The 20,405-nt window shown below is 40.9% G+C and overlaps 1 protein-coding gene across 1 annotated transcript; it reads left to right on the top strand.

Moving 5' to 3' along the window:
* Positions 1 to 157: 157 nt before the first annotated feature.
* On the top strand, positions 158 to 20,010 carry QTRT2 (queuine tRNA-ribosyltransferase accessory subunit 2). Its single transcript, XM_008146612.3, has 9 exons — positions 158 to 236; positions 1,680 to 1,899; positions 2,822 to 2,877; positions 5,078 to 5,154; positions 6,783 to 6,995; positions 10,998 to 11,197; positions 13,478 to 13,629; positions 16,016 to 16,133; positions 17,761 to 20,010. Exons 2-9 carry the CDS (start codon positions 1,700 to 1,702, stop codon positions 17,990 to 17,992), a joined length of 1,248 nt encoding a protein of 415 aa, XP_008144834.2. The 5' UTR covers positions 158 to 236; positions 1,680 to 1,699; the 3' UTR covers positions 17,993 to 20,010.
* Positions 20,011 to 20,405: the final 395 nt, after the last annotated feature.

The raw sequence follows: 20,405 nt of genomic DNA, 5'->3' as shown, positions 1-20,405 counted from the left end.
TTAGCTCGGTTACCCGTGGCAACGACAGCCGTCTAGGGTCCCGGCTTTCGCTCGAGTTCGCTGGGAGATTACTTTTGCCTTTTCCTGGCGCCCGCTGATGACGCAAAGCTTCCTGATTGGCTCTGCTCCGGAGGCGGTGGTTTAGGAGGCCGAGGGTTCTGCGAGCGGGACACGTGGGAGCGAGCTGTGGGGGAGTCTGAGGGGTCCCCAGACAAAAAAAGTTGGGAGGTTTGTAGGTGAGTGCCCCCTCTTCCCAGAGGGTGTGGGGACTACTACGGGTGAATGAGTCGCGCCGCGCCCAGACACTTCCTGGTTGTGTTGCACGAACTGTTGTACTCCCCACCACGAATCCCCTTTCCTTCTCTGGGTCTCTCCTGAGGGCTTCCGCGTCCAGATTCTCCCAAACCGTGTGCGCTTTCACCGTATCTCTGAGTAAAAGGGACCTGCTTTCAACTGGCCTCTGCCGAAGGGTCAAGTTGTCAGCCGAAAGTTCCCCGCGGGCTGCCCAGGATACCGGAGGGGGTGGGATGATCCGGCATCCCTGAGTCAAGCGCTCCGCGAGGGCTGGCGGTGGCTCCTGGAGTGACGATAAATCCGTTCTTATTGACCTAGCATAGATGTTTCCGTGGACAGTCCATTGTGGGGCACAGGGGTTCATAAGGCAGGGCAGATATTTAGAGCGGGAGCTTTGGACCAGCTACTTTGTGGCTGTATGACCTCAAGCAATTTGCTTAATAACTCTCAGACCCCTCGGCAAAATGGGGGCGATAGTACTTAGATCATTGTAATCTGGTAACGATAAAAAAAAAAAAATCAGTGTATATGTGTAGAACTCTTCCAGGAAACGTAAACTAAACTAGACTTGAGATTGGTGAAAATGAGATCAGGGAAGCCGTGCCCTCAGAATTTTGCAGTAATTTTAGGACCTGCTCTGTTTTCAGTGTCCGTCAGAATGGCGATGGCTGATTAAATTGTGTTACACACGCCCTGGGTGGGTAGCTCAGGCAGGTAGTTAAGTTGGTTAGAGCGTGGACCTGATACCCAAGGTTGCAGGTTCGATCCAGGTCAAGGCATATACAAGACTCAACCAATGAATGTATAAATAAGTGGGACAAATGAGCAAAATGGAATATATGACTTTAAAATTATGTCTTAACATTGGAGTAACATAAATAAACATTGCATATGTTCATGGACAAGACTGAGGACTTCTAATGGACTACCAGCCTAAGAGTACAACCTCCACAGTCAGATTTCTATGATTTAAGTCCTGGCTCTGACACTTCCCAAATGGTGACTTTATTAGCCTCAGTTTACTCATATGTAAAACAATCAGTATTTCCTAAGCAGTGCGACTTTTCTCTATACATTGCAAGGCTGAGAGTGAGCCTTGGCTTCATAGCATTATTTCTATGATTAGCCTTCACTTTCGTCCTTCCATTTGTTTGGATTTTATCAGGTCAGACAAAAATTCAGTAACTGAATTTAAATGGGGTTGATGGCATCATATTGCTCTGGGACTTTTCCCATTCCCCTGTTCCTGGATATATAAAAAAATCCTAGACTGGAAGTAGTCATAAACATGCTGTAATTAATTTTTTTGTAGGTTGTTATCTTTGCAAAATGTTTAGCCTTTAGATGTCATGAAACTTCTGAATTTAATGATCTTTTCTTATCAGGACCTGGAGAATCCCTCAGGATGAAGCTGAGTCTTACCAAGGTAGTTAATGGCTGTCGCCTAGGAAAAATAAAAAACCTAGGCAAAACGGGGGACCGCACTATGGACATTCCAGGCTGCCTTCTATACACCAAGACTGGCTCTGCCCCACACCTGACCCATCACACGCTGCATAGTATCCACGGGGTTCCTGTCATGGCTCAGCTTACACTGTCATCACTGTAAGTAGTGGACCCAACCAGTCCAAGTTTCAACTTTGGCAGCAGCTTAGTTACCTTTACAAGGTAACAGCAAAGCAAAAGACTTTCTTGCTTATATGTGTAAAATTTGTAGATTTTTTAGAATGAAATCAGAAGAAATATATCCAATGTTATACATCATCTGGCTCTAATCTGGAAGGCACGGGTCAGACCTCCATGTTAAAGCTGCTTCACTTTTCCTCTGAAGCCAAGGTTCCTCACTGCCACTGCTCCCAGGGGTGACAGGGAAGGGGCTGCCTTTATGCACCAGCCTCAAAGATTTCTCTGTCTCTGCACATGTACTTGCATGTGCTACTTATGGAAACAGAGCTAATGGAGTTAGACCATTTTGTGTATTGTGCATATTGACCTTATCCTTAATTGAACAATCTGCTCTAGATGAAATGACTCTGCAATATTCTATATAATAAAAGGCTAATATGCAAATTGTCCCCTCCATGGGGAGTTCCACCAGGGGGCGGGGTGGCTGCCTCCCCCCCCCAACTGCCTGCAGCACCTCTCCTTCCCCCCTACTGCCCCCATCAGCCCTGATTGGGCAGCAGACTGGCTGGACCCCACCTCTGCTTGAATTCGTGCACTGGGCCTTTAGTTGTATTAATTACAAACTGATTTGGAAGGGGACGGAGAAGAAGAAACCGAGATACTCTGGAGCAGTTGAACTTTGCCAGTTTCTCTTCTCACAGAACCACTTGCAGATTGAAAACCTTTACTCTGGCTAATGCATCTAGCCTGGTGAGTTGGGACTCTTGAGTAATGGTGTATTTGTTGTTCAAGACTACATTTACTCTCACATAGCATGTTTGGGTGAGAAGAGGACTTCAGTTGTTGTATAGAGTGTCTGTGGAATGATTCATTATTATGTATTTGTCTGTTTTACTTACAGGGCAGAATATCATGAAGTCTTGACAGAATATAAGGAAGGAGTTGGAAAGTTTATAGGTAAAATTAATTAAGTTATTTGTGTGTGCCTTATGATGTATTAATTTGGAGTTTGGAGGTGCTGTTTATTCTTTGATCTTTCATTCATACATTTGCTTGTTCATTAATTTAGTAAGCATTTATTGAGCATCTGAGAACCAAACATTGGGGATTCAAAGATGAATAGGGAACAGTTGTTGCCTTCATGGAACCCAGAACCTAGTTGGGATAAAGATAAACAGGTAATTCCAGTAGAGTGGCGACTACATTTGCAGGATTAGGGATATGTACATGTATCATGAGAGCCAGAGGGAGAAGCACATAACCTGCTATAGGGTGCATGTGGAAGGAGGTCAGAGTAAAGAAAGAACTTTTGAGAGAGAAGATGAGGGGCACCTTAGCTGGGTCAAGGAAGAGTGGGAGTTAGCCAGGCCAGGAGCGGGTGATAGTAGACAGGAATGGGCAGATATTCCAGGCATAAAGCAAAGATCTAGAAGTGAGACACTGCATGGAAACTCCCTAAGATCCAATGTAGGGATGTGAGGGCGATCTGGCTGCGACATCTGTCACCCCATTGATCGCCAGGGTTGATTCGGCTGATCTGGCTGGCTAGGCGGGTGTCCCCCTCCTCCCTCAACGATCCATGTGCGTCCCTCCCGAAGCTGCGCGCTCGGTCGAAGAGGACGACCTTCCCCCCAGAGGAGAGGACCGGTCTTCGGTCTAGCTGCGCTCCCCTGCTAGAACCTCCAAACAAGCTCTCAAAGTAGTTTTGTCATATTTGAACCTAAAATATAAGGCAGAGGACAAAGAGTTTATGTACTGCTACATTTTGATATGTTAGTGTTTTCTTTTGTTCCAGAACTAGGATTTTAAATGAAGATGTATGTGTCCATTTATTTATAGGAAAAGCTTAGTAGTGATAGCTGGAGAATAAATTCTTCTGCGGACCATTTTCTCCTGAAGCTTTTTCCAATATCTAAGGCTCACTTAACTGAATAAAAATCCTGTTTCCATTGGTTATTCAATTGTCTGCTTGTGAGAGAAACTGCATGGTGACTTGTTTGTCACAAGGCCCTATACACTGAGTGGCCAGATTATTATGATCTCTGAACACGTAATAATCTGGCCACTCAGTGTGTGTGTGTGTGTGTGTACATTAGAGGCCTGGTGCATGAATTCGTGCATGGGTGGGATCCGGCCAGCCTGGCCACGGGGAGGGGACATGGGCGGTTGGCTGACCTATCTGCAGGTCGAACTCCTGGTAGAGGGGACAATTTGCATATTAGCCTTTTATTATATAGGATATACACTGAGTGGCCAGATTATTATGTGTTCAGAGATCATAATAATCTGGCCACTCAGTGTATTTCAGTAGAGGAATTTATGTAATACAGTTTTTCTTGATATGAGACCAGTTTTAATAACCAGCTTTAAAGTATACAAGTCTAAAATTAAGTGAAAATAGCTAATATAAGCTTTCTACAGATAATTGTAGCAATTGAGATTGTGGAAAAAGATGAAGAACTGCAGAGATTTTTTTTTTTTAATTTGCTTTATTTTTTGGGGTCTTTTTTCATTGAAATTCCTTTTTTTTTCTTATGAAAATTCAGGGTAGCATATGAAATTTAAGCACATATGGTTTGCTTAACTTTTTTTGGATTTTTTTTTAAAACAACTTTGACTAAAAAACCTAAGAAACTATCATCTTGAGTCAGTGAAACTTACTGAAAATGAGATTCATTTGCACTGTCCTACAGCTTTTAATTTTGCCTCTAGGGACTCATGATGTGGGATGGCTTTAGCATTAATGAGATTATCTTTTGATTAGATCATTTCATCTTTCCTGGAGCTAGTTCATCTCGCATAGTACCTACACTGAACATAGTTGATACTAAATTTGTCTTCAAAGCAAATCGAGTTGGGTTATCATGTAATTAAACACTTTCATTGTATCTCATCCTTTAAGATATACCTTCCCTTTGTAGCAATGCACTGTGTCATTAGAAATGAACCTTTGCGGTTAATTCTTTCAGATTAGCACGTTTCAAAGTCTTTTTCATTCATGTTGTCAGGCCTCCTGTAGTTCTAAGTGCATATATGAGCCATTTACTGGGCTCAGTGTTGCTTTATCCAGCAGTATACATCATAAAGCTATTCTGGTACAACACTGTGTAATTGTTGATATAAGTGCTTTCAAGGGTTCTTGTTTATGTTTATACAGGCATGCCAGAATCACTCTTGTACTGCTCCCTGCACGATCCAGTCAGCCGCTGCCCAGCTGGTTATGTAACAAACAAGGTATACAACTTTCCTCCAAGGCTACAACTTTGTCCCATGAAGTCAGCCTCCTGTATCCCTCAAATACTAGGATCCTACTGCCTGGGATGCTGGCCCATTCCTGCCTTCTCTTTATTTTTATGAATATAGTAGGATGGGTGGTTTACAGGAGTTAAAGGAGATCTGCCTGAGGATGGGGTTAAGGTAAAGAATGTATCCTCAGCTTTCTCATTGTTGCAAAAATTTGGGGCTGGAAAAGGGTTAAGTACATTCCAAAAAAAGAAATTGCTATGATGGTAGAAAACAGTAGTCTTTTGATACCATGCTTTATTTGCAGTTTTAACAACCTCAGGAGGAGTGGGGAAAGTTGCTGATGAGTGTTATCACATGTCCAACTATATATAGTAGAACCTCAGTGTAATACTGCTTGTTTTTAGAACAGAATTTGAAAAAGCTGGGTCCACTTTTTAGCTAGTGAAGAGGAATATCAAAAGGACTTCATTAAAAGTTTTCTCCTGAGACATGACCCCATTGCATTGTCCTTGAGGACAGCGTTGTGGCAAGGTTTCAGTACAGGATAGGCAAAAGGAGGTTCACAGTTGTGAGTATGTGAAACACAGTTTATTCTTGTACATTTTTTCATACGAATAACTGCAAACCTCCTTTGCCCACCCCTGTATATACTACTACTTTATAAATATAATCCCTTTCCCTGCACCCAATTTATTGATGTCAATAATATGTATTAATCTTACTAAGGTTACTATTTGAAATTACTCTTCTGCTTTACACTTTTTATTTTGTAATTTGTATTCAAAAGAAAATATTTCGATGTCAGTTATCTACCCTATTTGTAAGGGAGAGAGGATTCATTTAAATCTGCCAAAATAAAGCCTGCCTGTCGCTTCCCCATCTATGTCCTTGTCAATCTTTTCTGAGAAGAGAGGTGCTGTAGGAGAAGTAACCAAAGGAACATATAGAGGTTCTCGTGTACTATGGGATTTATGTCTTAGCACATAATTCTGTATGTAACTCAACTTGGTAATTGCTTAATGATGTGTAAGGCCCTAGACTGATTTTGAGGCACAACATGAATTGGGATACTCTAGTCAAATATACAATGGTGTGCGAAGGGCTATCATTTCCATAAAAGAAGTAAGCACACATTTCTGAAATAACATGGGTGAGGCAATTGATCATGCCAGGGAAGTTTGGGGGATACATTCGAGTAGGTGATATTTGAACTCTGTCTTGAAGGGTACCAGGCAAGGGAGTAGGGGAAGGGTACTTCAGTCAAAAGGAGCGATGTGATCAAAGACCGAAGAATCAAAGTCTGTGGTGTATTCAGGAGCTGCATGGGTAAAGTGGGGTGGGGGAGACTGGAAGACTGGGCTTTTAGGAAAGTGTAACAAAATTCTTAGGGGCAAGCTCAGACGTTGGTTTGTATGGCCCTTGAAGGATTCTCTGTGAGCAACAAGGTTCTTAGAGAATTTGGAGTATAGTATAAGAACCCTATTTTATTCACCATGTCTAGGATGTTGAATTGCTACCATCTCTAGTTGTAAAGAAGAATTAAATTCAGAATTGCTTTAGCATTTTATTATTTGCATTTCACTCTTGCTAATCCCCCATCATCTATTCATTGGCAGTCTGTGTCTGTGTGGGGTGTTGGAGGACGAATGGAAATGACTGCTTCCAAGTTCATGGCAATTCAGCAGGCCCTTCAGCCAGACTGGTTCCAGTGTCTCTCAGATGGAGAAGCATCTTGTGCGGAAGCAAGTTCCATAAAAAGAGCCAGGAAGTCTGTTGACCGATCGCTGCTATTCCTGGATCATTGTCTGCGGCTGCAGGAAGAGTCAGAGGTAAAGCTGTGCATCTCACTGCTCTTTCTTTGAAACTCTTGCTAATTGACATTGCATGATACCACCTCTTCTGTTCTTCCTACTTCTCTGCTCCTTGCTTCTTGGTCTCTTGTATGCTCTCCTATTCTTTTTTTCCTGACCCATTAATTATAATTGCTCTCTAGGATTCTGTCTAAAATAGCACTGTATGTGTTCTCATTAGGCAGTCTCCCCTTAGTTTTTTTTTTTTTTACTGCTGATAGTTCTAAGATACTAGGTACAATCAAGATCACACTGCTTAGCTTCAGGATCACATAAGTACAGAGCTTTAGCTGGGTTCTGTCACTAGAATATTTCTCATGTACATCTTAAACTCACAGAAGAAACTCCGTATCTTCTCTCTTCAAACCTCTTCTTCCTTTTGCTCTCCGTCAATGCTCTGCTTCAGTTTTTGGCAGCTGCCAAGTTTCTCAACCCAGAAAGTTGAGTCTTTCAAGACTCCTTTCAATATCCAATTTAATCTCCAATATTCACTCCCTTTTGATTCCATCTCCCTAAATATACCAGGAATCTGCCCCCTCACCACTCTTATCACCATCTTAAGGCCTCATAACTTCAGATTTTCTTATGTAAACACTTATCATTTAATTGTTCTTTTTGCCTCTGTTCTCCATTCCACCCAATCCATCTTCAGCCCTGCCGTCCGAGAGATCTTCGTAAAGCACAAATATGAACCGGTTGCCCACTTTCCTAAAAGAATTTGAGGTTCTCCACTTCAACTCTCACATGGCGTGAACGGCCTGCAGAGACCTGGCCTCTGCCTGTTTCTCCACCCAGTGTGGCCTACTTTCTCCTGTGGCTGGCACTTGCAGTTCCCTGAGGCAATATCCTGTCTTATGGCGCTGTGCCTGCATGCAGACTTCCTTCTGGCCTGCTGCTTTTTTCTTATTCTCAGCCATATTTCTCTTGCTCCCAGCTCCAGCTCATTTATTCCATTGTTTTCATTCGAAGAAACTGGCCCTGACCCTCCCAGGAAGCTCTTTTCACTCTTTGCCACTCCTTTAATTTGTATGTGGCTATATTATAGCCCCAATCATATTGTACTGCAATGATTTACTAGTATGTGTTTGTCTTTATTAACTTTGACCTCCTTAAGCTCAATTTCTGTGTATTATTTTTGTATCTTCATCATGTAGCAAAATTCCTGACATCCTCCGTAAATACTGATGGTGAATGGTTATGATGGCTGGGGAAGAAGCTGTAGCAGTAAATAAGGGCTTCCGATAGCAGAGATAGGGACGTTGAGAAAGGACGAGTTCCCTAGGAGAACGCAGAGGAGGTAGGAGTTCAGGAGATAGTAACCAGAAGGGAGAATCAGGGTCTGATGATTTAGGTGGCCATCCTGAGCACCGATCAGTTCCCACTATGGCAGGTGCTTCAGTTTGAGGAACACTATCATTTTGAGTTTACCCATAAAAATGTATTTTGACTAATACAGTTAGTATACACGAAATAATTAGAGGAAACTTAGTTGTCATTCAGAATAGAACTCTCAGTATCTGCAATAGGAGTTCAGCCTGGGACACTGCTATGGGTCTGAATTGCTAGTGTTGCTCACTAGCCATTGTTTTGAGCCAGTAATTATCCGTGTAAAATGAGTAATGTTTGATGAGTAAAAAGGACAGAGTATGACAGGACATGGTTATTAGAAAGGCCAGATGCGCCTCAAGTCTTTCTTCTATGTTATAGTCAGCTTTACCACGTCACACTATTTCTGTGTGTCGGTCAAATGCTGGGATTCCTCTCTGTACCCCTTATGTTTATGCTATTGTCTTGATATGATTATTTATGGTGCCTCTTATACTGTTTAATGTGTTCCATTTTAGACAATAATTATATATGACCCTGCTTCTTATACCCATGAAAGGGAATTTCTCAGATAGAGCTGTGTCAGTCACATAAAGGAGCAAGCCTGTGTAACTGTCTGCTTTGTATGTCTGCATACAGCTTTTCCTTTTCCAGTGATTCCTTCCCCTCTTATTCACTGGATCCACTTATTCTGAGTGCCCTTAAGTGTTGAGGCTTCCCAAGGTTCTGTTGTTGGACTTCTTTTCTTCTTCATACATTCCCTGGGCCCGGAGATGGTGAACAGGTTTCATCCCAAGGTGCTTGGAGCTGTGCCTGGTACGAGCAGGAAGAGAGTGGTCTGTGAGCCATGTCTGCTGTGGAAGCAGGAGTTGGGAGTGGCAGCCCAGTGCCAAGTGTCTACCGTTCTAGCCTGGGCACTCAAATTTGTGTATCTTACATGTCCATAATCTTAGGCCTATGCAGTGGCTAAATGTGTATGTCCCACTGATACCTCAAACTCAGAATACACAAAAGAGGATGTTCATCTTGTCTCAGCCTCGCTATTTTTTAGGATTATCAGTCTGCTCTTCTCAGTATCTCCCTGAACTTCCAAAAAGGACCCAGGAGTCATCCTAGACTGTCCTCATCCTCTTCTTGGACAACTAATCAGTTGTTGATTGTACCGCCTGATGAGGTTTCAGATCCACACCTCTTCACCCCACTGGCACTGCCTTAGTCCAGGTCCTCTTGGACTTTTACCTGGATTATCATATTGGCTCCTGCTCCATCCTTTAGCCATACTCCCTCTTAATTCACTCTCCACACAATATCCAAAGTGTTCTTTCTGGAGGAATAGTCTGATGATGCCACTCCTGTTTAAACTAAGAAGCAAAATTCCTTCTTCACAGCCTCCCAGGGTTCCTCCCCTCCCCTCTGTTCTATCACAGAGCCACTGACTTGTGCATTTCCTTGCAAAGCTTATATTTACAGTTACATACACATAATCATTACATATATATGTGGTTTTTATAACATGAATACAAGCGTATGTTCAGAAATTTCCTTGTTCCTTGCTTTTAACAATATCTTGAAACTCTTTTCCTCGTGAATATATTTGTAGTAGAAATTTGTAGAAATGAAATTTTAGGATATAAAGATGAAACCACAGACATTGTGATACATGTTGTGTACATGCCCTCCCATGAGGCTGGACTAATTTTTACTTTCTAGCTATTGGGATATATAAGTACATTTATCACTTTCACTCTCACTGTGTTGTTATCTTTGAGCTTTTTTGTCAGTGTGATGGGCAAAAATGGTATCTAATTGTTTCCAGTTTGCATTTCCTCACTGTGTGAGGTTTAGTAAGCTCTCCATATGTGCACAGGGCATTTACATTTCTTTTTCGGAAGTTCATATTTACATATCTGTCTAGATTTCAATAGGGTTGTCATTTCCTTAGAGGATTTTTGGAGTTTTTTCTGTGGTGTAGATGTTTACCTATTCCTCCAAAGAGTAAGTTTTCCTTTGTCCTTGTTGATAGTATATTTTACTAGAGAAGTTTTAATGTTTTTGTACTGAAATATGTCAGCCTTTTACTGTAAGCTTTAGGTTGCTTAAGAAGGCCTTCCTCAGACCAAGATTTAAAAAAAAAAATTAATATATTCTTCTAATACTTGCATAACTATATTTTTTATGTTTAGCTTTATTTTTAATGATGGTGTGCAGTAAGATTTTTTGTTTTTGTTTTTGTTTTCCAAATGTATAGTCCATTGTCCCAACCAAATAGTTTAGAAGTTCCTAAAGTTGACTCTAATTAATAATGACTTGGCAGGGACCTCAAGCAGGCCTGGATAGTCATTTAAACAAATTGAAACTATCCATTTGTCTTTTTCCTCTTGTATCTGCTCAGCATGCATTTAATTGCATGTAAGCTAAAGCATGGCTGCATATGTCGATTGCTTCAGTTTCTCTACACAGTCTTTTCATACTTGGGTGGCTTTCAAATTGTGCTCTTTGGAGCCCTAAAAGTTCTCAGGGCAGAGGCAGCACCATTCCCTGCATGCTTCCCGCTGAGATCTTGTCTGTCCATTGGGCTTCTTTGTAAGGTTCATTTTAGACAAAGGTCTCCACTCCTGGAAACGGTTAAAATTGTTCAATCCTTTTTTACCTTAGGTCCTTCAGAAAAGTACGATCATTGGAGTGATTGAAGGTGGAGATGTGATGGAGGAGAGGCTGAGGTCAGCACGAGAGACAGCCAAGCGGCCCGTAGGTGGCTTCCTTCTGGATGGCTTTCAAGGGAACCCAACAACTCTGGACGCTAGACTGCACTTGCTGTCGGCAGTTACCGCGGAGCTGCCGGAAGACAAACCGAGGCTAGTGCTGAGTGACGATGCTGGCTAAGCCTCATGGGTGGCAGAACAGGAGTGCTGGGGATCGAATATTGTGCCGTCTATACATGGGCATGTCTTTCGATGTTTTAAAAAATATATATTTTATTGATTTTACAGAGAGGAAGGGAGAGGGGTAGAGAGTTAGAAACATCAATCAGCTGCCTCCTGCACGCCCCCTACTGGGCATGTGCCCACAACCAAGGTACGTGCCCTTGACTGGAATCGAACCTGGGACTCTTCAGTCCGCAGGCCGATGCTCTTCCACTGAGCCAAACCATTTAGGGCTCTTTGGATGTTTGATGATGTCCTTTCTGGGCTGTCTTCTGAGGCTGACCATAGGGGGAATTTCCATTGAGGCTGTCCTGTGGTTGGTTCAGGATGTAGTCCAGAGGACAGTTGCCATATGAATGAATTTATTTGATGCTCATTCTAAGTGAGGACAAGTGTCATACTGTTTCTTCTCATTCTTGTGCCAAATACCAGCACTGTTCCTTATGCATTAGAACATGGTTTCCAGGGACAGGTATAAGCTGTGGGGACTCTGGCCTTCCTCAGGGAGAGCTGCGGGTGGATCTGTGCTGCCTAGCAGCGTGAAGATGGGCACTACTAATTAGAACTTTGTAGGTTTGAGGCAGTGGTATCATATTTTGAAATTGAGGGGGCTGGCAACACTATGGTTCTTTCCATAAATCCCAGGTTTTGCTGTGTGCTGGTGAGAAGAGATGATCTACATGATTCGAAGCTAAAAGTCCCGAGTTTCTGAGTGCAGCTGATGTCTTATTAGACTACCCCTAATTTTTTTTTTTTGTTAAGAATAGTCTTTTTCCCACTTGGTGTGAATATTTATGCTCTTTCCTATAGATATCATAAGAGGTCTGCTTATGGCGTGCTGTATACCCCTCGGGCTGTTGGCTAGTATCTAACATGCAATCTTACTACTTTTTAAAAAACAGTTATAACTTGCAGTAAAGTGTATGAATCTTATATAGAGCTTGATGGCTTTTTACACATACACGCCTGTGTAAACACCAGCCAGAATGATATCTTTTCATCACCCCAGGCAGCATGTGCCCCGATTTTAACCCCTTGTCTGTGTTCATTGCTCCCCCTCCTAGTCCATTCCGGTACAGACTACAATTTAGCATTAGTATTCCTAGTCTTTTTCTGGACTTCTCTGAGTTAAGTGCTCACAGATGTCTGTTACTGGATTTGAAAGCTGGGATTGTTTTTCTTTCTATAAGTGTGTAGAAACTCCAGCTTCAGTTGGAGAGGAGGTCTAAGACATTACGTTACTTGAGGGAAATTGTAGTCAGAAAAACCAGTGTATATTTAAGAGTTCTGGTTGTTTAATATTACATAAGCCTTTTTTTGGACTTCTTTTAGAAATCAGAGAGTCTGTAAGCTTTTCTCTGCCAGTTCATAAAAGGAACTATGGGTAGAAAAACAAACATAAAAAACAGCAGCCAACCAGCCCTGATCTGGCATCTTCCGGTGTTGTTTTAGTGGTAAGACCTTGGTTGAGTATTAATATTCTCAGAATGCCTTGCCCAGTACCTCTTAAAATTACCACCTCATCCCACCATGCAGACGTTTTATTCATGGTGAAATTATAAAGAAGCATAAATAAAGCCAACTAGATTCCTAGATTCTATGGGCATAGTTGAAATTCTAAGAGCAAGAGTTGCTTTGTAAATGAACCTATGAAGAATACAATAGATAAAAATGTCTTTCTGGAACCAATTATAAACATGAATTATAGGCAACATACAGTTAAAATATAGAAGTATTTGAGGGGGAACGAAAGCACACAGCTTTGCACTCTTAAAAAGAAATCCATGTGGATAGGTAGGCTATAAAGTTCAATCTAAGACTAGGGAGGTTGTTTAGAACAGATGAGGAGAAAGAAAACTAACCTTTATTGAGTTTCTCTTTGGGGACAGAAACTACATTATGTGATTTTTCAAATATCTCATTAGTTCTCCCAGCAATTTTGTGAGGTATGTATTAATGCTCTTATTTTTAAAATGAGAAAACAAAAACTCAGAGAGGTTAAGAAATTTTCCCAAAGAACACAGCAAGTAAATTAATAGCAGAGCTGGGATCCTAGCCCAGCTCTCTCTGCCTCCCAAGTAAAGGTTCTTTCTACCACATCTTCTTATTTGCTGCCTGCCATGCTAACTATTACTGATGGTTTTCATTATTATTTTAATGCCCTCATTGAGTCCTGGCATTGTGCTCATGTCAGTGTTCTTATTTTCACAGGCTCATCTGTGGCATTAGCCAGCCAGATGAGGTGCTTGAGTGTATTGAAAGAGGAGTGGACTTATTTGAGAGTTTTTTCCCTTATCAAGTGACAGAGCGGGGAGGTGCCCTGACTTTCAGCTTTGATTACCAGCCGAATCCTGAGCAGACATGTAGGTCTTTTGAAGTTAATCTCAGTGTTATCCTTAAGTTTCTTCTGTTTCCTATCAGTTTTGGCTTGTGATTCCAGCAAGAAATATGTGCATATTATAAAGCCAGCCTTTGGTGAAAACTCCATCTTTGTTTCTTATCTGTATGCTCTGGCATGTTGGTCCACACAACCCAGGTACTTAATACTATACACATAGCTCATCAATATTAGGAAGTAATTTTGGAGTTAGCAGAAGCAAAAAAACAAAACAAACAAAAAACCAAAAAAACACAACACAAACACACACACACACACACAAAACCTCTTCTATTAACAGCCTCTTCTATTAAAAGACCATTCAGAGTGAATAGTGATGAAAATCTAAGAAAAGAAAACCTTTGAACTGCTTGGTAAAAGTTAATTTGTTTTTCACAAAAGAGTTCTTGTCTGCTTTTTGCAAATCCTTTGCTATTAAAATACAGGGAGTCTCGCCCCCCCTGATCCTAGCGTTACTTTTGCTTTTTTGCCTTTGTGTGCACACTGAGATGTGAGAGCTGTTTTCCTCTGCGATGATTGCTTTGAAACACTGCCATTTTATTTTATTGTTTAGTTATTCAGAAGTCAAGAAAATCAGGTTCTGATTCTGCCATTTAACTGGCAGTAGTAAAGGAATTGGGATGCTGACTTTGGGCTGGGGTCCCTTGAAGCACCTGCCCAATTTTTCTGGAGAATGTTGCATGCCCAATGTTCCCTTGGGCCTCCCTAGGTGTGCGGTCCTTTGCTGTCCTGCTGTCCTTTGAACTCTTCCTCTGTCACCGCCAACCTTAAATTTGACTAGGGCTAGAGACTTCATTTAAAGGTTCATTTTATTCCCCATAAGTTATCAAAATTTCATTCAGAAGATGTTACACTTTTATAGAGCAACTTAAGCATTAATCTAATTGGAATTATTCTGAAAACAAAATAAATCAGGTTGGCCAAATTCTTTTACACACACACACACACACACACACACACACACACACACACGAAGTCAATTTTACTGACTTTTAGACAGACCAGAATATAATGTATGTGGATAGGTGTACCATAAACACTTTATAAATGTTCATGACTTTATTTACAAGCTTAATTATTTCCACCAGGTAGCTATTAGTCATTCCGTACCACGTATATGCAAAATTGAAATAGAACCTGATATTGTTCCTCTTTGGCCAGAGAAAGCTTTTTATTTATGGTTAGGAAAATTGAAACCGTTTGAACATTCTTATTAAAGTATTATTAATCACACTTGTGTGTGTATAGTAAATTATAGCCCTTTGCCAATTACAAAGGAATAAGTTGTCTAATGTAGACAGCAATTCCCTTGGTGAGAAGGATTTCCCAAAAGCCAGGCTTTTATGGGTTCCCGTGTCACCACGCAGATTCATGGCAGCAAAATAGAGCCCTGTACTCCATGCTCGGACCGCACTTCTCTTTTTCCTTTAACTTGGACCAGATTACCTTCCTAGGACCATCTGCCCATTCTCCTTGGGCCAACTCTGAGATTGTTATTACTTGTTCCCAGAAATACTCATCTGTTTGCCCCTGTTTAAGGCAGCTGGCTCTGTGCTTGGGAACTGGTGCTTCTCTTGTTATTCCAGGAATGTTTTTTTCTTAAAGCAAAGAGTTCAGGGGAACAATTCAATTCCCCATTTAATTCTGGATAATCTGAGTTCCCTGGAGGACTGGAGTCTCCATACAGAGTACACAAATTTAAACCATAGTCTACTTTCAATCTATTTGGAACATAGGCAGTTATAAAGCCCAATTAGTTTGCATGTGTATTAAAATACGATATAACTTCAACACACATTTATTCACATAAACACAGTAACTAGTTTTTAAAAATCATTTCTTGACAGTAAGAGTATATTATGTACTTGTAACCATAATTTGTTTAGGCATTGTTGGATCTCCAAATTTTTATATTATAGATTTATAGATAATGGGTCTGTGATCATCTTGTATATATTGCTATTTTTCTTTTTAAATATATTTTTATTGCTTTCAGAGAGGGAGGGGGAGGGAAGGAGAGAGAGACAGAAACATCAATGATGAGAGGGACATTGATTGGTTGCCTCCTGCATGCACAACAACCAGGGCCAGGGATCAAGCCTGCAACCAAGGTATGAAACCTTGACTGGAATTGAACCCAGGACTCTTCAGTCCACAGGCTGACACTCTATCCACTGAGCCAAACCGGCTAGGGCCATATTGCTATTTTTCTTATGTCATTTCCTTGAGATATGATTCAGGAGTGGAATTACAGGGTCTAAGGGCATGAAATAGCAACTAAAATAAGATACTCCCAAAGGCCACTCTTTATCTGACTTTCATTCAAGATTTTTTGTTGGTTTCTCCTCCAGTATTACAACAAAATGGGACTCAGGAAGAAAAACAATATGTGGATCAGTCAAAGAAAATGAAAACAGCCAGTGGCAACCAAGAAGTGACATCATTTGAAATTAATCTGAAGGAAAAAAAGTAAGGAATTTTTTTTTAGTTTAGATTTTGATTTCTGACTTAAATTTCAGTCTGTTTTAAAAGTTTACATTACTGTTCCCTTTTCAGTTTATGACTTTATAAAATATTTATAGTTGGGTATTATTTAGGCCTTCTCAAATTCAGTTTCAGAAATTCCTTTTTCTGTAATGAATTGGTGTATTTTGTCTTAACAGAAAACTGAGGCTAGATAACTATTGTTTTAGAAGAGCTGTCGTAAAGGTTAGGCCAAACCCATTGTTGGCTGTTTTTTACTCCTTCCAATTACTTTAAATAATGACAGAACAAAATAAGGATTTCAAGATAAAATACAACATTTTAAAAAAATTTTAAGGCACTTAAGTTATCTTGGTTATAATATACAGATTATAAACCCTAAAGAAAACATTTGCCTCTATAACGAATGAATTAGGATATCTTGTAACTTTGTATGTATTTCATTGAAAGTGGTAACAATCAGTGAACCAGTGAGTGGTTTCTCTGTGAGTTTGGTATACTTACTTTAGTGCTTGGTGTTTTTGGTCTTATGTGAAGGGACATTCTAGGGACTCAGACTTAGTAATGCCTATCTAGTAATAGTACAGATTTGGAAATTTATGAAAGAATATGAAAATCGTAGTTTTCATCTATTCTCTAGGGGTTTCTTGATTGTAGGTGTGAAATAATGATGTTTACCACATTTAACATCTTAAAAAATAGCCAAGGAGTTTCATTTCTATTTTTTAAATGTGACGGTAATATAAATGGTTACTACTAAAATTCCCTGTATGTTATAGATTTAGCTGGAAATGGGAGTTTTCTTATTGTCAGCACTAGATTTGAAGTTATGGAGACTTGGGAGTTGGGATCCTAGCACTGCTCATGCCTGAGTGACACTGGCCAAGTCATTTGACTTCGTTTTAATAGCTGATAAAAGGTAACACAGTGCTTAGTGTGTGCTCAGCAGTGTCCACGCCTTTTCCTATATTAACTCATTTAATCTGTGGAACAACTCTGTAAGGTAGGCACTGTTACCATTACAGATGAGGAAACAAAAACAGAGGGAGGCTAAGTGACTTGCCCAAGTAAGCTCTGATCCAGGAATCAAACCAGGCATTCAGAACCCTTCCTCATAAGCCCCTTAGGGGTCCTCATCAGTAAAATGACAACAGAAATGCCTGTCTCCAGGGGTGGTTGATGAGATTAAAGAGATAGTATATGTAAGAGTGGTTTGTAAACTGCAAAACGCTATGCAGGTAAAAGGTCGGACCGTGTCTTCTGATACTAGTTCTGGTGGCCAAAGGAGAAATGTGCATCATCAGAACAGCATTCCTAATATTACAGTGTGACCCACAGTGCTCAGCCTGAGGGAGTGACCACAGGACTCTCTGCTGCTCCCTGGTAAGCCTCAGGCTAGGAGGTTATAGCCAGCTGAGGAGGACTGCTGAGTCCCTGGCTCATGGTGTTCTGTTGACTTGGGCCACATTGCCCTCTTAAGCAGGTGCCCGGCGTACATTTGGCAGTGATGTTATTAACCGTATTAGTTATGCACCAGCAGAATAGGTAGCCTAGGTTGTGGAGTTCTTATATTCCTCACTTTCTGGAATGTCATTCTAACTTCCTTTCTCAGGTACCAGGCGGACTTTGGCCCGTTGGTGAGAGGGTGTTCCTGTTACTGCTGTCAGAACCACACTCGTGCTTACATTCACCACCTGCTGGTGACCAATGAACTGTTGGCCGGGGTCCTGCTTATGATACACAACTTTGAACACTACTTTGGATTTTTCCACTCTATCCGGGAAGCGCTGAAGAGTGACAGGCTGGCACAGCTGAAGGAGCTCATCCGCAGGCAAGCATCTTGAGCCTGGCATACAGGTCTGACTTCACATTGAGCCGGTGCCACTGTTGTCATGTGGGCAGCAGAGAACAAGAAACGATCTTAGCTTTCATCATTTATATTTGAGAATACGGTCTGCTCAGATAAGGAACGTCTGTACCAAACTGCCCACAGGAGGCTAAAGAGCTTCTTTCGAAAGACTTAAGTGACCTGGATTGATCAGAAAGAATTGAACCATGACCTTTCATATTTCTGTGCTAACTCTTTTAGTCAGTAGAGATTTGTTTAGTCAAAAGCTTTAGATGTGAAGAGACAGCCTTGAAGTGCAGTGATGAGATTCTGAGGGTACACTGAGTGGATTGGAGCTTAAAGGGAGATGATTGATCATGAGTAGCATGGCCTTGTGGACTCATGCCTATTGACTGGAGAAGGAATCTGCTTCATTCAGGCATTTTCTTTAATTCCATGTGCTCAGGGGCCTCTTGTGGGTACTTCTGCCTTCCAAGCTGTTCCAGCAGTATAGTCAGTCAGTGGTGGCTCTTTCGATTTAACCAGGCACACATCTCCATGGAACGTGGGCCTCACACATTGCTCCTCTGACCGATTGCCCCACTGCACACCCTTCATTTGGCTACATGGTCTATTTGTGACTTGTCTCCCTAGAGCTAACTGGGAGCTTCCCTAGCTGCGTCTGGTTGTGCAGGTGCATGATAGTCTGCCCTTTAGGTTCAATAATAGTCTGACCACATACTAACTGTAGCCTCATCACTTGGGGAGTTTCCTCCATCGTATGTTCACTTGGATAGAGCTTTGGACTGGCAGTTAGAGGATTGGGGTTTCAGTGCTACTCACCTACCTCTTCATGCCTGTTTCCTCCTGAATAAATGGGGACAGGCACATGGATAGGACTAAATGAACTTCTGAGATTCCATCTAACTCTAATATTTGGGAAACAAAGAGTTTTAGATCAGAGTCATAGCCTTACTTACAGTTCTTGCTTATTGATCACCATTGGCCTGATGAAAATGCAGTGGTGCCAGGAGTCAGGCAATAGTAGAGACATTTCAGAGTCTATAAAGAGGTTTGGCCTGTGGATATTGAAGTGGTTGGTGAATTGGCATTAGCAGGTACTGAGGCTGGAAAGACCTTCCTGGATCATCTCTAATTCTGTGAGTTTTTTTGCTCTTCCCAAAGGAGTGACATTCGTGTTGATGGTTGTGACAAGTGATTGGTATTTTTTTGTGTGCTTTTCTATATTTATGAAGTTTTCTACAAGAACATACCTATACAGCCCTGTCTGGTGTGGCTCAGTTGGTTGGGCATTGTCCCATGCACCGAAAAGTTGCTGGTCCGATCCCCAATCAGGGTACATGCCTGGGTTGTGTGCTCAATCCCTGGTGTGGGGCATGCATGAAGGCAGCCGATCAATGTTTTGCTCTCACATCGACGTCTCTCTCGCTCTTTCTTTCTCCCTCTCCCTAAAAATTAATTAAAAAAAAATATATATATATTAAAAGAATATATATACATATATATACACACATACAGACATTTGTATGCATAGTTTTTGTCAAAACAACAACAGAACCAAAAAGAGGCCTTTGTTTTGTTTGTAGTAGTGTGAAATACATTTGTTTTATATTATTGTGCTGTATTTTGCTGTTTGTTCATTTTAGTGGGTGTTACTAAGCATTTAAAAAAGTTATTATGTGGTTACTACATTTTTATATGTTGGATGCCCATCTATATGGTTTACCTTTATTAGATGGGAATAATTCTGTTTTGGAATTCATGGGCATTCCTATGACCTCTCCTCCATGAATGGTACAGGTATTTATGAAAGAATCTCTGTTCTCAAGGATCTGATTGTTTTGAAATATATTGGATGGGACTCGTTCATATGTTTATATTCCTGTTCAATGCCAAATCCATTGTTGGAGGACTATTAATAAATATCCCAGAATTTGTATAAAATGTATGAGTTTTATGTTTAAAACACTGAAATTTCTGCCCAATATTGTCCATTTTTTTCTGGATCTTTTTCTTATTAGCATATTTGAAAAAAAATGTTTCTTTAATGTAAACTTATTAAAGTCGATGGACAATAAACATTTTTAGCTAAAAATATACTGTCTTATTTCCTATAACTAGTAGTGAATCTACTAAACAAAACATTAAATTTCCATGGTACCAGAAATAGTCTCCATTAGAAAAAGATTTTTCTGCATTTATTCCATCTGTAGTCATTGTTTTAAGTGCGCTCACACTAAATGCAGAATCCAGGGAGAGACAGGGATGCGCCTGTCTCTTTAAATTATATAATTAGGGGACCTTAAGGCCATGCTTAGCACATGATGAAAATAATAACTACAGTCTTCGGAGCATTTTTAATGTGCCAGGCACCTCAGTACATGCTTTCCATATATATCTCATTAACC

The sequence above is a fragment of the Eptesicus fuscus genome, chromosome 3 (genome assembly GCF_027574615.1).
Source record: "Eptesicus fuscus isolate TK198812 chromosome 3, DD_ASM_mEF_20220401, whole genome shotgun sequence".
In the NCBI taxonomy this organism is placed as follows: domain Eukaryota; kingdom Metazoa; phylum Chordata; class Mammalia; order Chiroptera; family Vespertilionidae; genus Eptesicus; species Eptesicus fuscus.
Note: the sequence above shows the minus strand (reverse complement) of the source record. Positions and strands in the feature narration are given on the sequence as shown.